Consider the following 21,860-nt stretch of genomic DNA (forward strand, 5'->3'; position numbering starts at 1 on the left):
AGGCGAGGCAATCCGCGGAACGTCCTGTATAGCAGACGACGTCGTTGTCGTCTGCTCAGTGGAGCGCGGAGTCTTGCGAGCAATGGCTGCCGCGCCTACGGCGCCGCCACCGGGGAAGCCTTACGACAATGGCGGTCGCACGTCCGGGACGGGGCGAAGCGGACTGGAACAGCGCTTGTCCTTTCTTCGCGCCAGCCCAGTTGAATCCGTGCACACATGACACACGCTCCGTGTGCTTGGCGTGAGGCGAGATGCCCTACAATAACCGACTGAAGACGGCACCTTTCTTCTTTTCTTTTTTCTTTCTTTCGTGCCATGACCAGAAGAGACACGCAAGCAGGTACGCACTCGCAAGTCTACACTGACGCTAGTGGAGGTGGCGTAGTGGTCTCCCTGACGGAGTCTGCTGTGTGAAACCAAGAGAACGCGTCGAAGTCGACGCCGCACATGACGTGAGATCGGGTAACAGATAGGATCCCTGCTGAAGGAGCAAGTTGTAACAGTGTCGGATGAAACCAGTGCGCTGAGCGGGACTTCGCCGCGCGAGGATCGCCGCTACCGTCATTCATAATTATTCCAAGGTGAGTGGCTCGAAAAGTTTTCTGTGTATTTTTCGAATCAATCGCGAGTCCTTCATGCTGACTTATTGAGCCTTGCTTTTCAGTTTCGTGCACTTTTATCTCGCAGTAAAAGAAGCATTTTCTAGTACGGCTTTGTTTTTGTAAGGCTAGCATAGCATAATACACCATGGGAAATATGTGACAGTTGTCTCAGATGATTCTTCGCCGTGCGACCACTCCAGTCGTGAACAGGTTTGAAGGCGTTACAGAAAAATGTTACCGATTACGAATACTGTTACTCAACTGAAAATGTAATCGTTTACAGCTGCACGTTACTTACTGCCCGATGAAACTAATGGTAGTGGCCCTACCCGCAAGTGGTCTTCAGGGCTAGTTTCTCCTCAACATTAACATTGAACATACGGAGCAAATAGAAACGACCGGCCTGCCACATGCTTCAAGCCACCGTTCTTGCCTTCGTTTCGTCGTCATCATCACCATCATCATCATCAGCAGCAGCAGCCTGACTATGCCTACTGCAGGGGAAAAGCCTGTCCCATAATCCGCCAATCAACCCGGTCATGTGCTTTCCGTTACCACGTTATACCTGCGAACTTTTTGATCTCATCGGCCCACCTAACTTTCTGTCTCCCCTTAGTGCGTTTGCCCTCTCTGGTAATGCAGTCAGTTATTCTTAATGACTTGCGGTTATCCTGCCTATGTATACGTCCCCAGCCCATGTCCATTTCTTCTTCTTGATTTTAACTATGACGTCTTAAACCCCGGTTTGTTCCCTGACCCACACTGCTCTCTTTTTGTCTCTTAAGGTTACATCCATCATTTTCTTTTCCAGCGCATACTGCGTCGTCCTCAATTTAAGCTGAACCCTCTTTGTAAGCCTCCAGGTTCCTGCTCTGCACCTAAGTACTGGAAAGATGCAGCTGTTATATACATTCCTCTTGAGGGTTAGTGGCAGATTACCATTCATAATTTGAAGGTACTTGCCTCTTGTGATCCAACCTATCCTTATTCTTCTAATCATTTAACTCTCATGGTTCGGCTCCGTGGTTACTACCTGTCCTAAGTAGACATATTCCTTTACAACTTCCATCGTCTCTCCACCTATCGCAAAGTGCTGTTTTCTGCCGGGACTGTTGCACGTTACTTTAGTTTTGTGCACATTTATTTTCCGACCTACTTTCCTGCTTTCCGTGTCCCGTTTTGTAATCATGAGCTGTAATTCGTCCCCTCAGTAGATCATCAAGGCAATGCCATCAGCGAATCGCAAGTTAATAAGGTACTCTCCATTAACTCTTCCCAGTCTATATGGTCCTGAAAACCCCCTGTAAACACGCGGTGTATAGTACTGGAGAGATCGCGTCTCCCAGCCGCATACCCTTCTTTATTAGTATTCTGTCGTGTTGTTATGGAGAACTATGGTGGCTATGGATCCACTGTAGATTTCTTCCAGTATGTTTATGCAGGGTTCTTCGATGCCCTGATTTCGTAGTGCCTGCATTACCGCTGATGTCTTGACTGAGTCAAACGCCTTCACGTATAATCTACGAAGGCTATGTATAGGGGTTGGTTGCATTCCATGCATTTCTCTATTACCTGATTGATAGTATGAATATGGTCTATTGCGGACTAGCCTGTACGAAACCCTGTTTGATCATTTTGGTTCATTGAACTCTAGTGTCCCCTTAATTCTATTAGCTAATATTTTTTGTAAATCGTTTCTAGAGAACGGACTAGTAAGGTGATCATCCGTGATTTTTCAAGTCCTTGACGTCTGCTTTGTTATGGGTTAAGATGATGGCGTTCTTCCAAGATTCTGCTAATCTTCCCATCAAGAAACACTTCATGTACAAGGTGGCCAGTTTTTCTAACAAATTTCTCCGCCACCTTTCAGGAGGTCCGTTGTTACCTTATCCTCACCAGCCGCGTTGCCTTTTTGTATTCCTCCTGGGGCTTTCCTTCACCCGTCGTTACTGCTATATAGGATGTCGAATTCCTCTGGACTATTATTGTTTCTCACGATATCAACCTGGTCGTTTTGGCTTCTATTCAGCACTCTGTACAACACCTCTGCCACCTCGACTGTCCAATCCATATTGGTTATGACATTTCCTTCCTTGTTCCTTAGTGCATACATCCGATTTTCACCTATGGACAAGTTTGCCTTTGCAGCTTTTAGGTTTCAGTCGCTTTTTACGGCTTTCTAAATTCTTCCCATGTTATACCTTCTGACATCGGCTACCTTACATCTGTTGATTAACTTATGAAGCTCCACTACCTCTATTTGGTCGGTTGCATTACAGGCTTTCATCATTTGTCGTCTAACAATAAGATTTTTCGTTTTCTAAGATATCATGCCAGTGTCCTGTCGTACCTCCGACTTCCATTGCACACTCTTTGATGATACTAGTTAGGTTTTCGTTCATTTTGTCAACGCTAATGTCGGTTACCTTGTTTGGTGCCTCGAATATATTCTTAAGTGAAACTCTGAATTCCTGTACATTCCCTTTCACCACTAGCTCAATAAATGGCTTCTTGCGTATCAGTTTATGCCTTCGCTTTTTATATCAAAGTGAATACGAGCTCTTACCATTCTATGGTCACTGCATCGGATGCCAACTACTTCTACATCCTCTACAAAGCCTTGGTGTGCACACAGAATGAAGACTATTTCATTTTTAGTTTCGCCACTAGGACTTCGCCACGTCCACTTACGGTTTGCTAGTTTTCTGAAGAAAGTGTCCAATACCTGTAAGTTATCGCGTTCTACGAACTCTACTAATAACTCCCCTCTAGCATTTCTACAGCCAATGCCATATTCGGCCCCACTGCATGGTCTCCGGCCCGTTTCCTGCCAACTTCGACAATAAAGTCGCCCATCAGAATAGTATACTGTGACTTTACTTCATTAATGGCTAACTCTATGTCTTGGTAGAATAGTTAAACAAAATGATCATCATGGCTCGATGTAAGCGCGTAGGCCTGTATGTACCACCTTGTACCTTTTGTTAAACTTTATCATGATACTTGCCACCCTTTCACTGATGCTACAGTATTCTTCTATGTTGCCAGCAATATTCTTGTGTATGAGAAACCCCACTCCTATTTATTTTCTGTCAAGTAATCCACGGTAGCATACGACGTGTCCGTTCTTCAGCACTGGGTAAGCCTCACGTGTCCTCCTAACTTCGCTGAGCCCTATTATATCCCATTGAACACCCTCTAATACCTCGAATAGGGCAGCTAGACTAGCCTCACTATACAGCGTTCTAGCGTTGGAGATAGCCAAGTTCAGATTATCCGACGCATGCCTACTCCGACGAGTATAGACGTGAAAGAAATGAATGGGTGAACGTTATTGTGACGTGGTTGTGACGGATGATGGTGTAATATTTTTTTCTTGCCTCGGTTTCTTTATATATTTCTCCATCTGCCTGTATGTCTTTTCGGTCTTTCTACCTTTCGCCATCAATCTTCCCTTTCCTTCTATTCTTTCATTTCACTTTTTTTCTGTTTTTCTGTCTCCCTCTCTCTCTCTCTCTCTCTCACTCTGCAGTCGTCCTTTCACCTTTTGTTTTTGTTCTGCCTTTTTTTCTCTTTATCTGTCGCTGTGATCGTTCTCTAGCCCATCAGAGTTATTGCATCCCACGCCGGACAAATGGGTCCGGGTGTTCTGGTAGCGAAGCAGAAGAGGAGGAAGAGAGAGCGTGCACGTTCACGATGATAATTTTCTAGTGCACATGATAAACCTCTAGAATAACACCCCTGCTGTAAAATACGTCCTTTTAATTAACGCACTCCTTTTCTTGGAACGTACTTGAGAGAAAAACAAGGCTTACCGAAAGGCGCGAACACTTTATCAATTTCTTTTCTTTTTAGTATTTAGAATGAGCGCGCACGTGTCAATCCATAAACACACACACAGGCCACTAACTCCGCTTCCTTCCTCAATCCACACGTATACCACGGCCCGAGCAAGAGGCTGTCCGGGTAATTGCCAGCAGGGCGCGCTTCGCCGCTCTCATCGCCAACAGCGACCGAGAAGGGCGTAGCAAACATACAAATGCTCAATAAACACGCAACAAAGACAAAAAAAGAGGAGAACGGCCCGTCGTCCAGGCAGGGTTAGAGCCCAAGCACGAAACATCAGCGTCGGCGACGCGGGCACTAGGTTATGGCTACTGGGTCACTGTCGTTCGTCGGGCGTGGTCACTCTCCCCTCCCTCTCTCGCGCGCCCTTTCGCTCGTCGCTAGCGTCGCGTCCGGTCACGCCACCGACATCGTGCTCGGTTAAGGTCGCCGGCGTTCCGCGCTACTTAGCACTCTGGAAGCTTTGTCTTTCTGTGTGCGAATATGTGCATTTGTATGTGTGTTGTTACGCGCTTTAAGCGTCGTCGTCGACGTCGTCTGCTTCGGCGGCGGCGGAGTTGTCTGCTACCCTTGGCCCGTTTGCTCGGTCGCCCATCGCGATTCGTACGGCGGCGACCGCAACGATTTCGTCAGTCACGTGCGTACGGCGCGATCGTGGGGCTCAGATTGCGTCGTACGCTTTACGGCACGCGTGTCAGCATCATCAAAGGCGAACAGCTTTTAGCATGCTTCTTCCCCTCCAATTTCTATAGGCATTCGTCACTCGCCAGAGGGCGTGATGGAGCTCTGATCTGTCTCTTATCTGCCGCCCCAGCATTGACGGCATCGACCGCCAGGGATGCGAAAAATTCGAACGCTGGCTGACCACATCCACGTACTTAACTGTCTTCCTTTTAACGCGAGAGTGTTAAAAAGCTCGTGTCGCAGAAAACCTGCTGCTGGCGCTGGCCCCGTTGGTTGAGAGCGAAAAATCGTCTGTGACCGAAAAGTCAAGTTACCGAGATAGCCGCGGGAGGCTGCTACTTGTACATGCGTGCGCGCGCGACCACACTGAAAAAGCCGCGCATTCGAAGAAAAAAGTACTCAAGGTCACGAGGCGCGGTATTTTCTTTTCCCTGCCACCCCTCCCTGCTTAGCTTCCAATGCTTTTGTCGGGACGAGAGAAGAGAATGCAATTGCAGCATGCGACAAACCTTTGTAACTCCACTCGCACTGGACGGGTTCTTAAAATTTTTGCGGCGTTGAATTCGTACGGCAATAAACTTTTCTAGTGGATTCATTCCATGGCTACTTGAAAAAATGTTTCAGGGCCCCTTTAGCACATTTCGTTCGACAGGTGTCACAACGAAAACGAGCCCATTCGGCGATAATAGCGCGCGCTGGTCCAATCTACTGTGTGCGTGTTTGTGTGCGTGCGTGTGTACGTAAGAAAACATATGAAGAAGTATGCACTCAGCGGTTGAAGGGTGCACTAGGGGCAGGATTTAGCTATCGCATTCAACTCTTAAAGGCGAAGCTTAAGGGTCCCCCAATTTTTTGGTGCCTTTTCAACCAACGCAACATGTAACCCTTATCTGTTGTCTAAGACCCTTTAGTACAATCCGCAGTGTCAGTTCAGTCTCCAGACGGCCATATTATTTCATATGGTCTGGGAATGCCAAAACAAACACAGTATATCGGCGAATTGTAATCCCACAATGTTCGTGTGGGAGGCGACCCTGTCCAGCTCTGACCCAGTATAACAACAGACCCTGGTCGACTCGGTCCGGACGGGGACAATATCCAATGCTCTTCCGGACTATAGGAAGGGCAACCACTAGAGACTTATTTATTAGCAATAAATATGTTATTCGCTCTCTCTTCCCGGCTGCGTCCATGATCTCCACAGGGGGTTGTATATATGCGTATGCGTTCCCCCCGACCTCAAAAAAAAAGTGTACATATTATCATTGCACCAGCGGGTCCGCTTTTGCTACATCTACAGAGATGTGTCCCGAAGCTTCCGTAGGACCTCGAAAACTGCACAGCTGAGTGCGGATTGAATTATGTAGGGAGATCTGGATTTGATGCCTAATGTTCCCCATAACAGTGTCATAGCTGCACACTATATCCTCAGCCCCCCACCCCACCCACCACCTGCCCCATTCAACCTCCCGGCGCAATGACGATTCCGTTATCGCAATGCTTAATAATGTGAGAATAAATATTTTAATATTGAACCATAATTGCACATACGTCGCAGATTAGCCCTGACTTTCCTGCCCTCAAGTGGTGTGGCGCCAGTCGTGAAGCGCAAAATGCGACAAAAAAATGTTCGCGCGGTATGGGGTGTGTGGGCTCGAGGAGGGTCCAATTACGCTTCATGTAGGTTCGTGCATGATTGAATGAGTGACTGTACACACATACAAACTTGAAAATTTCTGGACCAACATGATGAAACGCTACATGACATTCATTTAGCGGTTTTTTTTTGTTTGGATTGTTTTTGAAGCCCTTTCAAGCAATGCCATTGCTCTGAGGTAGAAGACCTGCTTGCCATACAACGCAGGCGACCTGGGTTCGATTCTCACTTGGGCCGGAGACTAATTATTTATTATATTTGCGTCTACCTCCGATTGTCACTCACGGCCATTGCTGATTTTTCGCTCACAATCAGCGATGCTGACACCGAAGCCGACAGCGGAATTGGTGCGAAATGATTAATGCTCTTTCGTTAAAATGCCAGAGAACAGGTCAAAATGGCATCCTTTTGTCGTATACATACCACGTCACTCAATGTAAAGAAACAGAAATGGATCCATTGGACCTCGGTGCTAAAATGCGCTTATCTCGTTTTGACTGTGTTCGAAGGTTTATGGGGCTTGTACTGGGGGCAATCGCTGAAATTCACCACAGATGATCAAGGCAAGCCCTCCGGATAACTCACATCGCACTCGTAAAAGGCGCTTCTTACAGATGATTAACTTGCGAATCTGAACCCTACGACCTCGGTATTATCATGAGTTGGGATCAATTGAAGTTTCTTTTTGTTTCAGATTTTCATTTCTCTCTCATTATGTTTAAAAGATGCGCGCTTCAAACTTTCTCTTTAGTGACTGTCACACATGTCCCGTTTATTAGGGAGGCAATCGCCGGGCTAATTCCAAGGGTCGAAGTATCGGCCCCCCGAACCGCACCACGAAAGCGTGGACAATTTAGAAGTGGTCCTTTTTGGCGCGCCAGCGGACGCCGGCTGTGGTCCAAAGAACAAGTCAGAGCCGAGAGTTGATAAACAAACAAAATTATATTCTCATTAATGGCAGATCAAAAACAATACACACGTATGCACACTCCACAATAGTTACATACAATACGTCACCAATCAAACAACGTACTACACAGTACAATCAGCCACACTCAAAACAACGGACATAGACAACGAACGATACGCTCTACAATGCAGTCGCATGCATTGAACAACCGAGACACTTAAAGACTAAAGAGATAGAAACCTATCCAGTCCAAAGTTCTTGGAACAAAAGTCTGGATGATACTCTTCCGAGAATCACTCACTCAAAGTCCAGCGTTGTTGTCGTTCCGCGCCCTCGAAGTTTCTCTTCCAGGAAACCTCGCGCCTTCAATTGGCCACTCTCCAAGCTTCAAACTTCTTCGCCCGAACTCGTCGGCTTCACACACGCAGCTGTCGCCACGCGTCTTCGCTCGATAGCGGAAAACACACGCTCTTGCCTGTAGCTCGACCCTTCACCCCTCAGGTGGAAATCCTCTTCATCTCCTGCTTCGTCCCTACGGACAAAACCTTCGCCGACTACACGGCGGGATTCCTACGCACTCTGGCGCTAAATTCCGTCTTCTCCTGATCTCTCATCTCGGCTGCTCGTTTAAATACCTTGCGCGCGACATTCCAGACGGTTCTCGTCATTTCGTCGGCGCGATACGCAGCGAAGGCTGGGAAGAGGGCAAGACGGTTGGCACGCCCTCCGCGGCCGATGACTCAACCCGGTATGACCACGCCCCTTTCGTTCTGGAACTTTCGCGGGCTATCTCGGCCGCCGATGTGGGGCGAGGAGGTTCGTCGGCGAAGCCACGCTTCCGAGGGGAGAGCGCGCGCCCCGGGGAGCCTTTAGATGTTTGTTTTCTTTTTCTTTTGACCTCGCGGCGCCACTCGGCGTTTCGTCGCGACAATTTGGCGGCGTGCCCATTTTTAGCGCTCGTTCTGTGACAGTGACGTCTCCTTAAACTTCGTACAGCAAAGGGTATTATCTCCTAGCTATGTATGTATGCCGACAAAACCTAAAGAAAGGCTTGCTAGTGCAACTGGTGTGAACGTGGAAAGCCTTCGAGGTGGTGCATGCTTCTATGCATTATATAGTTGATTCTCACTCACGAACCACCACACTTCCTTGTAGCAGTATACATCTTTGCTGTGATACAAATGCTTTTGTCCTAAGCGTGGGTAGGTTATCACCCGTGAAGGGAAGGATGTATGCCTCTTCAGCGAAGGCAAACAGAGCGTCAGTCTTTCTATTCGTGACTTCCAATCACTCGTGCATGTCGTCACTTTGAAATGTCTAAAGTGTACTTGTTTCTGAGAAACCAAATGCCAATGCATATATTTGTTTTCACTCACTCCAGATCCTGCACCATCTTGCATATCATGGCCCTCTCACTTTGGACACCTTCGCTCGTCTTCCTGGGTACCTGCTCCTGCTGGGCGCTGGCGTCCGGTGGCACATCTTCCGCGATGGTGGGCCTCCTGGCGACGTCCCGATCTCTGAGTCCTAGCTCGTGGCATGCCAACAAAACCGGAAGCAGCGGCGCGTCAGCAGCTAGAGTGGGCGCCAGTACCGCGTCGTGGAGCCTTCCCATAACCAGCAGTTTTCTGCCGTCGTCAGCGCCACCTTTTTCGACCACGACCGAATCGCCGTCCAGCTACCTCAAGAACCACGCGGCCAGCTACTCCTTGCCGACTGTCCACGCTGGAATCAAGCACTGTGAGTCATACTCAGATTGGCTAATTGAACTGAAGAAATACCCGGCTGATGAATGGGAACTCTCTGCGTGCTTCATATCCCCAAGGCAATGGCATTTGCGTATTGGCTCGCCCGCAAACCTCTTGAACAGACTCTCAAATGAAAGGCGGAGTTTGGAAGGATAAGTCATTCTTTTCAAATTCAATTTTTGCCAGTTTCACTGTCGTAGGTTCATTATTGGAAGTGGACACGAAGGTCAAAGTTTCAGTAATAGATTTGGCGCCAAAATCCCTATTTATCACGGCTTCAACAAGATTTACTCCAATTCAACTCAACAAAAACATAACGAAATTGCATAGACATTTTGCCACCTGCGCGGTTGGCTTCCTCGGTATACACTGACACCGGATGAGCAGAATGGTGCGCTGGTTTGGTGTCAGAGTATGTTGAGAATGCCACCCACTTATAGGGGCGATACGTCTATGTAATTCTCTTATATTTCTGCTGAGTTAAGTCGAAGTAAGTCTTTTGGAATTATGAACTCCTCCGGATTTCGAAACATTTTTGCCACGGCGCATGCGTCCTTCCCCTGGTGGGAAAGTCGCAAAACAGGGTCTCCGCACGCATTTCGATCTCGGAGGCTCTTGAAGTTGCGAGCACAGTTGTCCCTGACTATAGATGACCTCTTAAAGCTCCATCCTGCCACTACTGAAGAAGTGAGCACAGGAAAATGGATAAGGTAGATTCTAGTCTCTGAACGTGAGCGCTATTTCACAGTTAGTCCGTTTCTTGCAATGCCGCCGCATTTGGCTCAATAAAATTCCTCTACACTTGCTGCGTTATGCCTCTGGCTAACCTAAAAACATGCCGTCGTCCATCTTAACACATGAAAAATTATGTAGACACTGTCAATAGCAGACTCCGTTGAACTCTATGACGTCATGGCAAGCTGGTGCAGGAGCTTCAAGGTGGCGTCACCAGGTGATTTTTTTTCCTCTCACAAGTTTTCTCGCTTACCCAGAATCTTCTCGAAGCACAAATGACGCAGCTTCCACTGAGAAGGCGTGGTTTACGAATACAAGGAGAATTATTTTTTTCCGGTTCAGTGTCTCTTTAGCGTTAGCATATATTAACGGGTTACCGGTAATGCATGCGACAGAGATCGAAACGGTGTCGCCCTGTGAGTGCACGGATATACCAGCTGAAAAACGCAGAACTCTTATTGCGCTACCAGTTTTACTCTGACTTGACAAGCTTTTAATCTATCGGGAGCTTGCACAAACAACGGCAACGCTATGCACTCTGGGTAGGCAGCCTTTCTTTTTTTTGTCAGAGGTGGCCGGGAAGTGCAGTAGCGCAGACGCGCTTGCGTGCGCTGGCGTTGCTTGCAGGCATTAGGGAGTTCTAGAATAGTGCACCGCGAGCCCTTGCGGCGCGGTCGCTGCCACTGCGCATGCGTCGTAACCCGAGTCGGCGTTCGCGTTTGCGGCCCACGTGCAGAAAATCCGAATCAGCATGCGGCGATCGCGTCCCGCATGTGGCCCGCAAACCCTGGTTTCGAGGCTACGGTGTCGCTGCGATCGTGCGTTGCGGTTTGCAGTAGGGCAAACACTATTCTAAAACTCATATGGCGCCCGCAACGTCCGCAGAGCTTGCAAACGGTATTCTAAAGCTCCCTATTTTCGAGTGCGAGCGCGACGCAAATTTAACTCCAAGGAGTATCGTGCATGATGTCAACGTGTATGCCGCGGCCCTCGCCGCACATGACGCCATTGTGCCGGGGATTTAGTAGACCACTTCTGAACACAGCGAGACCTACAGGACTCCCACCCGTGAGTTCATCAGAACCCCATTTTGCTTGTGTCTGGGCTACGTGCTCGGGCGAATGCTTCGCCACTCCCTTTTCCTAGTGCTTCCGGCCCACAGCGCTTCTTCGGCATTTCTCCCCTGCCTCCTCGGCGGCTTTCCCTTCGGCTGCGCCTGTCAGTTTCGACTCAAATCTGCGTACGGATCATGGCTTTCGCTTGCTTCCGATCCTCCCCTTTCTTGCATATATTTTTCAACTCACAGCCCTGCCCCCGTGCACTACTGCTGAGGTGTCTTCTCCTGATAGAGACAGTTGCGGAGTGCACTTTTCTCTTCATTTCCAATTTTCTAAAATTACCACCCCCCCCTAGAAGATGACTGCACAGCAACGCTGCGCCAAAAATACCTAGAGTGGTGCGAAGGAACGACGAGACTTTGCGGACTGGACTCAATCACGCTTCGTGTGGGCGACTGTGAAAGCGACGTGGACTTGCCACCACGCGTCGACAACTCCAATATTTACGAATTTCTCGTTCTGAAGACGAGTTTTATTACCCGGCAGCCGTTTAAGTCGAGAAAGGCCGTCGAAGGCTACAACTTTGCGGCGAGTGGCTGGCTGCGGAAGCCATAAAGATCTCTGTAACACGTCTGTGTTGCTGCTGCAGGTCGGTGCCCTGATTGAATCAGGGAGTCGACAATTTTTTTTCCACTCCTCTTTTGTAGTGGCCACAGCAAGTGGTCGGGGAGATAAATTTTGTGGTGTGAGATCGTCCGCTTCTTCATTAAGAGGGCGCTTCTTCATTGCCGACGACGCTAAGTACATAGCAACCTCTGGTCATGCATGAAGCTTTTTGACGAGTGGAGGAAGCCAGCTGTTGGGGCCGTCTGTGCACGAGCACTCTTCTCGTGGGCGTACTTCACGTAGAACAATAGCGCAGCAATATGTGATCAGGATTCACCGTTCCCGGCTTGTGCATGTGCAGTGCGTGGCAAGGACCTTGCTATCACTCTTGCGCATGAGCCCGACGTCTTTGGGGGGAGGGGGGCTTTTCAACACTCTGGCTGTGGTTAACCAGGATAAGAACAAACACGATCATCTACGGCAATATCATATCAACTCAACACGTCTTACTTAAGGGACGACGATCACAGTGTCGACGGAGACCTTCTTCACCCACGGCTCCCGCACCCAGCCACTCGTCACAATATTGCGGCCCTCGAAGGTCTACCTCCACTTCAATTGCTACCTGGTAATAAAGGTAGTCCTTATAACGAGAAGTTCATAAGTATCGGAGCTGTCGACGCGCGGCCACAAGTTCACGTCGCTTACACAGTCACCCGCACGAAGCGTGAATGGGTTCAGAATAGAACGCCAACTCTCACGAACACCACTGCGCAGATTCTAGCGCTACTGCATTTCCGGCCGCCTCTGAAAAAAAAAATGGCTGCCTACCCAGAGTGCATAGCGTCCTCGCTGTCCGTGCAACCTCCCTGTCACGGTTTTCATATGCACCAGTAAGAGACAGATTAATACGGTGGCCTTATGCCCACAAAGGATAATTACTACTGATATACTGAGTGCGCGCACAAATTACGAGAGGGGTAGGTGTGGGGTCCTAGTTATACAAGGAGGGTGCCATGTCAGCCCCATTTCCTTACACCTTCGGACACGTCCCGTCAACCTTTAATGCGCAGGATTATTTACTATGCAGGGTTTTCGCGATAATGAAGGCAAAAGGCCATCAACATGGTAAGTAAACAGTTCTTGCAATTGGACGTCCCATTTCAAGAACTGTTCATTTTACATTTTAACGCCTGAAAAGTCGATCATTGGAAGGCAGTCTTGAGCAGCACATCAACGCTTCATCTTTATCTTTGTATTCGTTTCGAAGCCCACTTTTCCCTGAATTTAAATTAACAGCGCAAACACAGAACACGCCCCTCAGAGAGAATTAACGACACACACAAGCGCTGGCAATCGACTGACTTATCCATTCGTTTGTCAATGCATATTTTATGATCAAGTCAGCCTTACCACGTATGCGTACACAACAAAAGTTTTAGGCAAGTGAAACAGTGATGAAAAGGGTGAGTCATACGCGAAGACAAAAAAACGCTATTCAGAAGAATACCGTTACTTTCTTTCGGGCTCGTGTAATGAGTAAAGGTTGGGGGGGGGGGGGGGCAACGTAGACAACGGAATGCCACACACAGTTTCTGCCTGTGCTTACCTTTGTGTGCGAATTCAAGTCCCTCCTTTATTTGCAGCCGGGCACAAGTTGAGTTCAGCGAACTTACTCTACAACGGTTCACCGAACAGCCACGCCGCGTACGCTGCCGCCGCCTACTATGCAACATCGTCGACGTCGACTACGACCACGACGACAACGCCACGACCCTTCTCGTACAACCTGCCGTACAGCCCCGTAGACCACTACTTCAACAGGAACACCGCTGGAAGCGTCGGTCACAAGGCGTTGGCCTCATTCAAGCACGGGACGTCGTCCTTGAAGCAGCCGTCAAGCGGCGGGGGCGGCTACTACACCTCCGAAGACTACGAGGACGAAGAGGACGATCGCGACGAAACCCGGAGAGACCGGTACCACCCTACCAGAAACGACGCGCTCAAACCATCGTTGGACTACGACTCGGCCGAGACGTCGCCTCCTACGTACGTGAAGACCAAGTACGGCTACACAGCTCGAAACCCCCTGCTGATGACCAGCGAGAGTTCCAAGGTCTTGTCGGGAGTGAGTCGTGGAGACATTGACAAGGGTGCCTCCACGTCTAGCGGCGGGGGAAACCGGCTGGGCGACAAGGACGTTGGAGACAAGACCTACGCGACGGCGTCTAGCGACCACTACGACTACAAGGGCGGCTTCTTGGCGGCAGACTACGCTGACGACTTTGGATTTCCGGACCTGGATTCCCATTACCCCCCGTACCTTCACAGCCGGCGCAAGCAGCACAGTGGCAAGGGACCGCTAGCACTGCTTTTAGGCTTGCTGCCGCTAGGCCTACTCATGGCGGCCCTCGTTCCGAGCGTCATCAACCTTCCTGTGGCCGCAGTCGGAGCCGTGGGCACGGCAGGGAGGAGGCGCAGAGAAGCACCGAGCTACCGGAATCCGATCTTAGACTCCATCGCCAAGTTTGGCGTGAACAGTCTGGAAGACCCTCTCTGCTTGCAGCGTATCTTCTGCGAGGTGACGGCACAGGGCAAAGCGCCGGAATCCCTACCTGTCCAAAAGGTCTTCTACACGCTGTCCACACTGTGAGTTCGCAGGAATTCTTAACGTGACGTCACGAATTTTTTCGCCTAGAAATCTGTGACGTATTAAACTGGCGTACCAACGTTAAGGTAAAGTCGGGAAGTTTAAAGAATGATAATTAATTTGATTGACTGATTTGTGGGGTTTAACGTCCCAAAACCACCATATGATTATAAGAGACGCCGTAGTGAAGGTCTCCGGAAATTTTGACCACCTGGGGTTCTTTAACGTGCACCCAAATCTGAGCACACGGGCCTACAACATTTCCGCCTCCATCGGAAATGCAGCCGCCGCAGCCGGGATTTGATCCCGCGACCTGCGGGTCAGTAGCCGAGTACCTTAGCCACTAGACCGCCGCGGCGGGGCAAAAGAATGATAATTTGTAATGACTTCAAAGAGCATGTGCTATCTGGACGCATTGGTTACCCATAGCGATTTCCCGTAGTGCATCGAAAGTATTGGACGATAGCTAACTAATGCTAACATGTCTGCCTTCTGTTCTGCACGTTATTCGGTGCGATGAAAAAGCTGGTATGAAGCAGACATCTCTATTTCTAACCTTGGTTTGTTGACTGTCACGAAGCTAACGAAAATTCATCTTTGTTGTAGCTTATCAGATTAAAATGATGCGAACTGGTTCGCTTTATAGTGTTCATTTACTACGAAACGACTGGGGCTGATGCAGTTCCGAAGTTGGGCAAATCATGTTGACCGCAAAGTAAGTGTACTTCTATTCACGTGACTTTTCACTATATTTACGTACAATCTTCTTTGACAGAGTCAACGATCTCTGGGCCGAGAGGCTGGGCCTCCAAGTCCTGTTCGGAGCAGTCAAGAAAGGACAGTGCGAAGTGTTTCGGTGCAAAACAGCGAAGCCGACCAAGCGGGGAAAGCACAAGAACAAGTCGAAAAAGAACAAGGACGTGAGCACGAAGAAGGCTTCCAAGAAATAAAGGTGTGATTACGCAAGACTCGATGACTCTGGTGGTCCCGTCACTTCACCCCCAGAACATATGGCAATCACGCAACTCGGTTCAATGTGTAGGCCAACGAAATTAACATTTCGACTAGTTAGTATGCATTCCTCTCGGCGTAAAAAGCGCGCAAGGTGCACAAACGAAAGAAACGATAGAACTGCCACTGTCGTCCGTCCTCCCCATTGTCTGTGTTGTCTGTGCGCTGTTTATGTAAACGAGAGAATGTGGACACTGCATCATTGGAACGTCCTGTCTGCGGTATGTGTAAGAAGGGTGGGGGGGCTTTCTTTTTTTTTAGTGTGATAGCGATTTTTGTATACACTCGTGGCACATTTCTGCTATCGCCATCATGGTCCGCATAAAGTCAATATCGATAGCATAACCCCACGCGTCGTATGTTCTGCGAGTGAAAGAAAGGAGGAAAGTTGAAGCGGAAGGACAGGGAGGTTAGCCAGTTCTTAGACCGGCTGGCTACCCTGTGCTGGGGAAAGGGGTGAGGGGAAGAAAAGATATAAAAAAGAAATGTTGCAGAGATAGATAGATAGATAGATAGATAGATAGATAGATAGATAGATAGATAGATAGATAGATAGATAGATAGATAGATAGATAGATAGATAGATAGATAGATAGATAGATAGATAGATAGATAGATAGATAGATAGATAGATAGATAGATAGATAGATAGATAGATAGATAGATAGATAGATAGATAGATAGATAGATAGATAGATAGATAGATAGATAGATAGATAGATAGATAGATAGATAGAGAGAGAGAGAGAGATAAAATACAAAAAAAGCGACAGAGGAAAAGCAACATCAAAGAGTATAAGACACTAAAGTCTGTGTCCGAGGCCAGTTGTCTGCAAAAAGCGTAGCAAAGCTTTCAAATCCCTTCAGGCTGAGGATAGGCTCGGCCATTGACCCAGAATTCTCTCTCTGCGAGAGAAAGCTTGCGAAAGCTGCAGCCGGGTTGAAGCAGAGACGAAATGCGCAGACCGGCTCCCTCGGATGAAGGAGCGTGGATTCCGGTAGGTATGCTGCGTCGCTCGGGCAGCAACTGCGAACGTTGATCAAGTTGACTTGGTCGCGCGCGCTATCAATACAGAAATTCACAGCACGGCTCATACCCTTGTACGTTGTGTGATCTCACCGTTCACTTCGCATTGAGACGGTCAGCGGGAAAACCATTTCGTTCTCTGGATCTGCCGTAAACCTTCATGCAGCGTTCTGTAGACTTAAACAACTAATCGAATATGACATATACCCTACCAGCCTTACTTGGTATAAAATTCCAATATATTGCTATGACATTCACTACCTCGCCATTGCAGCAAAACTGTGCTTTTTTTTTTTGGCAGTACACGGCTATAGAAATCATCAAAGGGCCACACAGTTACTTGCGTGCGTATGTGTTCAATAGTGTCACTTGAATCACTGGATAGTGTTACTGTTCGATAGTGTCACTGGAACTGTTGCTTTATAACAGCAGGTAACTGACATTATCCGACATTTTAAGCCCGTGGTGTAACCTGGAGTTTTTTTTTTTTTTCTGCAGAAGGAAAGAGGGGGGGGGGGGGTAGAGTGATACAGGACGTTTTTTTAGACATCATTTGTGTTCATGCATGCGTTCGTTTTATGTGGGCGTGTGAAACATAAAAACACAATACCGAATAATTTCGGAGGGGGGGGGGGGGGTTGGATTCCCTACATCTTCTCCTGACTACTTCAGTGTTCGAAGCCAACACTAGTCCGCACTTGTCATCAATTTAGCCATCGCATGGCAGATATTCGCCAGCAATCAATCAGCAACATTTGCCATCTCGCCAGGCTCCGAAAATACAAAAAGAAAAACGAGTGCAATATTTTTTTCCTGTCATTTCTTTCCTTTCTGAAGCACTTCGTGACGCATGAACAGTGATTCCAGTGACTTAATGACGTTACATACCCTAGATTGCTCTATGTACGCAAAACATCAGATGTGGATTGTCTCCTGCACTGCTTTTTGTCATGCAGCCTGTTCTTCCATGTCTTGCATGGCTATCGTGCATGACAAATTGATTTCACTTGACTTTTTTTTTCGATGGATGCGGAAATGCTGTGGGCCCGTGTGCGCAGATTTGGGTGCACGTTAAAAGAACCCCAGGTGGTCGAAATTTCCGGAGCCCTTCACTACGGCGTCTCTAATATACATATGGTGGTTTTGGGACGTTAAACGCCACATATCAATCAATCACTTTCCTTTTTGTGTTGCGTACAGCGCACTCGACGATAACGCGTAGCCGACAAGTGCGAAATGTTGATAGGTTCAACGCTTAATGTCGACATTGTGCGCGTGCTTTAAAAAAAAATAGGTGGCGAGGACAAGCTATATTCCTGTAGGAAGGCGAAGAGACGGCGTTTAAACATTTAAATGTTTTGGGCTGCATTTGCATTAACTCGACATCAGCAGAGACTATAGAAGCCGGTAAAGTGGCGCATTTACTGGAATCTAACACGCACCTTTCTTCCGATAAAACTAGTTTACAAATTTCCTGCGAAATAGAATCGAATATGAAAGCTAAATCGTGTTTGCGACGTCGGGAAAGCCCACGCGTCCGTGCTCCCGTCAGACGGTTGCCAAATGCAGTGCCACAAAATGGCGACTGATCCTGGTCGTGCTCCCGCCCCCCTTCCTCGTAAAAAACGATAGCCTACGCCCCTGAGCAAGGGGGCTGGAAAGGAAAATAAGGGTAGGATGAGGGGGAAGGTGGTGGTGGTAGTGGTTAGAAGAGGAAAAGGGCACCTAATTTCTGCAGCCTGGTAGGGAGCACGGCGCAGTGTCTAAGGCGATAAAGCATAGCATGTACATTACAGTCAACAAAATTGTGGGCAAGAGAAGTGTGAGTGTCCGCGGTCTTCGCAGGAGTGTGGCGTGCGTAGAAAAATGGAGAGTTGGGCCAGTTGGCTTGAATTCGTCGTGCAACAGTGCAGAGACGAATCACAAATATCTGAACAACCAGAGCGCTGGCTGACAACTGATTGCTTTATTCAAGCGAAACGGAAAAGTAAAGGAAGGAAAGAAAATGAAACATGCGCGCGCAGCCTATGCACGTGAAAAAAGACTACATATGTAACATCATTAAGTTCTTTTTTTTTTTCGAGTGCGTCAGTTCACAATATAGTAATGCAACGGGCGGTGCACTAACAGGAGCGTCGTCATTTTTTGCTGATAGCGAAGACTTCCGCTATTTCTCTTATGCGAGACTCAGTGAGACTGAAAACGATGGTCATGCGGCGAAATTTTGGGGTGCAACCACAGGTGGCACAGTAGGCGGACAAGTGGGCGTATACCCTCTGCAAGTTTTAACGACGCAAAAATTTTGGTCTGTCTGTCTGCTTACCCACCGAAACGATACCCGAAACGGCTAAAATACAACCAGATCCACAGCGCCCACTAATATTGCTTTGGTTTCTGCGTTCGTACTTGTGCGATTGTCAAATAAAAAGAAAATATTGCGCATGTCTAAGGCACAATATCAACACGCCAATATTATGTGGTGTGTTTCTTCATACTAGAGAAGGCATGCATAAGTAATTCTTACTTATGTTGTGTGTTGTGTGTTCTGTGTAATAGTTGCTGCGCTTCCTACCAAGGAAGAAACATTAATTCTAAGGACCATAGCGTTTGTAACGCTACGCTGACAATCCAACGCTATGCACGAAAAGGCAAGTGTTTTCTACGCTTTGCTAAGACGACACCGTTGCGCCACCTACCCATCGCCTTGCAATCTACACACTATAGCCTCCTAGACGGGCGCGCACGTTGCAGTATCTCTTAACGCACTTGAAGCAATTTTTTTTTATAGGAACTAATCGCAGTTCCACAAAAGCGTGCATATGTATGTTTCAACCTAAGCATTTCAGGTCATTAAAATTACACCAGCGTTATTCACTCAATCCCAAAAGGCCAACGCGAAACAATTTAAATTCGTAATTCTAGCATATCAGCGTAATTAGAGGACGACCCGGAGAAAGTTACACAACTTTTCAGGATGCTATAACAGGTGCCAGAGAATTTAGCACTTTTGTGCTTATCTGCATGGGAAGCCTCTGGGAAAGTGTTCTCAAATCCCGGCAGCATGGCTCTATATTATCACGCCGTCTGATATGGACAGGCATTTCTGACTATCAAACATGGGATATCGACCAGCCGGGCAGAGTACAACTACAAATAATAGAGACGACTGCTTACCTGTTGTGGCAAGGCAGCGGAATGCAGCCTGCGACGGCTGTCGATCGAGCAAATACAGTCACCACGATGTTGACGAAATCGTCACGGGTCAGTGGTTTGTGTACTAAGTTGTCGACACGGAAGCTGCAAGATTCGCGGAGACAAAGCACGGTGTAAGAAAGGTACCTCCCAATCGCTCAAACTAGCTCGAGCAAGGCGCCAGCTCGCCTCACCGGCCGGCGAAGCGGTGTTCCAAAAAGCTCCGCTGTGACGTAACAGCTCTACCATTGGAAGTCCCTAGATAAGAAAATCCCCAGAAATCCTCTTCCTAGGTACGGATTCTGAACGACGAGTAGACGCTCTCGCGCTTGTCATATCAAAGGCCATCATTTCGTTTTTTTAAAGGTAACTGCCAGATGGCGCTCATGTCTCACACCATATAAAGCTGTAACACCGTATAGCCTCGGCGCGCACATTTAGGCTCCCTAACACTGTAGAGTGGGCGCACACATGAAGGCTCTCTAACACTATGGTCCTTAGAATATTCTAGGAACCATACTAACACTGTAGAGTGCCTCGATGCGCTCGTTCGCCTCCGCTGCGCGCATCGAAGCACTGCCTCCAGAATCTCACTCGCTAATTTTCTCGCGACAGAACATCAAATAAACGTTTTGTTCCCTCTCTCCAGAAGCAAGACTGTCTTCTTTCGACGACGTTTGCAGCGAAACATGCACATACGGGGCCATTTTTTTTTTCTCTTTCGCTGGGGACTTGAAATGCTCTTAGCTCACGGTGCGAGAGAGCAAAAGTGTGTGGGGTGACCAAAACTGCCTTGTGGCACTTCTCCATGCCCTAAAGACCACTATATTGGTACTACCACGTTGCCCTCCCATCCTGGACAACTACGGGACCAGCGCGGAAGCGCATTTTTAACAGTGGAACAGTTTAGGCCGTCCGTTGGCCAGTGAAGAGCGAACAATAAACTATCATCATCAAGAACAGGAGCGCGCTCGCTTCGTCGTCTTCATCCTCTTCGTCCCACGCTTCACTTCCAGAACAAGCGCACTGATCTGTCCAGCGTTGGATGCAGAAACTCCGTTGGGCGAGGGAAGGAGCAAAAAGTGAGAGGGAAAGGAAGATATATAAAGGGAAAGAGATGGACAAAAATGTGGGGAAGAAATAAAACGACACAAAGGCAAACAGGGAGACTGCACGCTAGATAAAGAAACAGCCGCAAAAGGACACAAAATAGAAAGAAATAAGAGAAAGAGATATACAGAAAGTGGAGGTGAGAATTAGAGAAAACAAAAAAGGAAGAAAGATAGAACAAGCGAGAAGGAGAAATGAACAGACAAATAAAGGCGAGAATGTAAACAAAGACAGCCAAGCAGGCAGGCAAAGAACTTTAATAATATCCGGAGGCGGCGCTCAATCGCCCTTACGGGGCAACACCGGAGGGTCATCCTACGGAGCCACGATGGCGTAGCGGGGAACAAACGTCTTAGCGAGTAGCCCGCTCATTTTTAACAGTTTCCTTCCCATGTCTTGTCAAATGCATCAAATACTCTTTCTTTTAAGTTACACAGAACATTACAATAGTTATTCCTGAACTTCAAGCGCCTTTCTTTTACTTGAAAGTGGAAGAAAATATTTTCTGTATTTTTGGACAACTTAAGAAGTAAGCTTTCTGCTTCGGTGTTAGCAAGTGAGAACTCAGATGACCGGATCTTTCTTGGGGTGCTTTGAAGCATAAAATGCCATTATCGCATTAATGTTTTCCGCAATGCCCAGATCGAGTAGCTTATATATTCCCAAGTCACAATCCACAAGTAACATTTTGAAATGATGTAGGCAGTTAGTTTGTCGGGTATACGATTTCTAATGTCAATGTTGGCGGAGCGCCCTGAATGTGGAGAGTTTTCCATTGCTCTATTCATATTCAATTAGAGTTCAAAGTCGCATTTAAGAATATAGGTGGTCTGCAAATTGAGGCATCATGCAGCATTTCTTTCCGAGTCCCCGCTCCATATCCAAAAGTCCTCACGTTTCTGCAATGCAGGTAAGTGCCAAATGCAATTCTAGGAGTTGGAAACCAGCTTTGGCCGCTTTGTGTTTTCGCCATAAGCTCGAACGGCAGCGGGTGTGACAACATTAGATATTGATAATTTAGTTA

The 21,860-nt window shown here is 47.8% G+C and overlaps 1 protein-coding gene and 1 long non-coding RNA gene across 3 annotated transcripts in view; one reads left to right on the top strand and one right to left on the bottom strand.

The window, feature by feature from the left end:
• Nucleotides 1-20,025, bottom strand: part of LOC142765052 (uncharacterized) — a 31,627-nt gene extending 11,602 nt beyond the window's left edge. Inside the window, exon 1 of one of the 2 annotated variants that reach the window (XR_012884040.1) lies at nucleotides 19,709-20,025. This is a non-coding gene — a long non-coding RNA (uncharacterized LOC142765052). The remainder of the gene's footprint in view (nucleotides 1-19,708) is intronic. The other variant, XR_012884041.1, reaches the window with a different exon arrangement.
• Nucleotides 125-15,467, top strand: LOC142765051 (uncharacterized). The gene is made up of 4 exons (XM_075865620.1): nucleotides 125-581; nucleotides 9,081-9,439; nucleotides 13,493-14,495; nucleotides 15,272-15,467. The coding sequence occupies exons 2-4, from the start codon at nucleotides 9,103-9,105 to the stop codon at nucleotides 15,444-15,446; spliced, it is 1,515 nt and encodes a 504-aa protein (XP_075721735.1). The 5' UTR covers nucleotides 125-581; nucleotides 9,081-9,102; the 3' UTR covers nucleotides 15,447-15,467.
• Nucleotides 20,026-21,860: the final 1,835 nt, after the last annotated feature.

This window comes from Rhipicephalus microplus, chromosome 6 (genome assembly GCF_043290135.1).
Source record: "Rhipicephalus microplus isolate Deutch F79 chromosome 6, USDA_Rmic, whole genome shotgun sequence".
Lineage (NCBI taxonomy): Eukaryota > Metazoa > Arthropoda > Arachnida > Ixodida > Ixodidae > Rhipicephalus > Rhipicephalus microplus.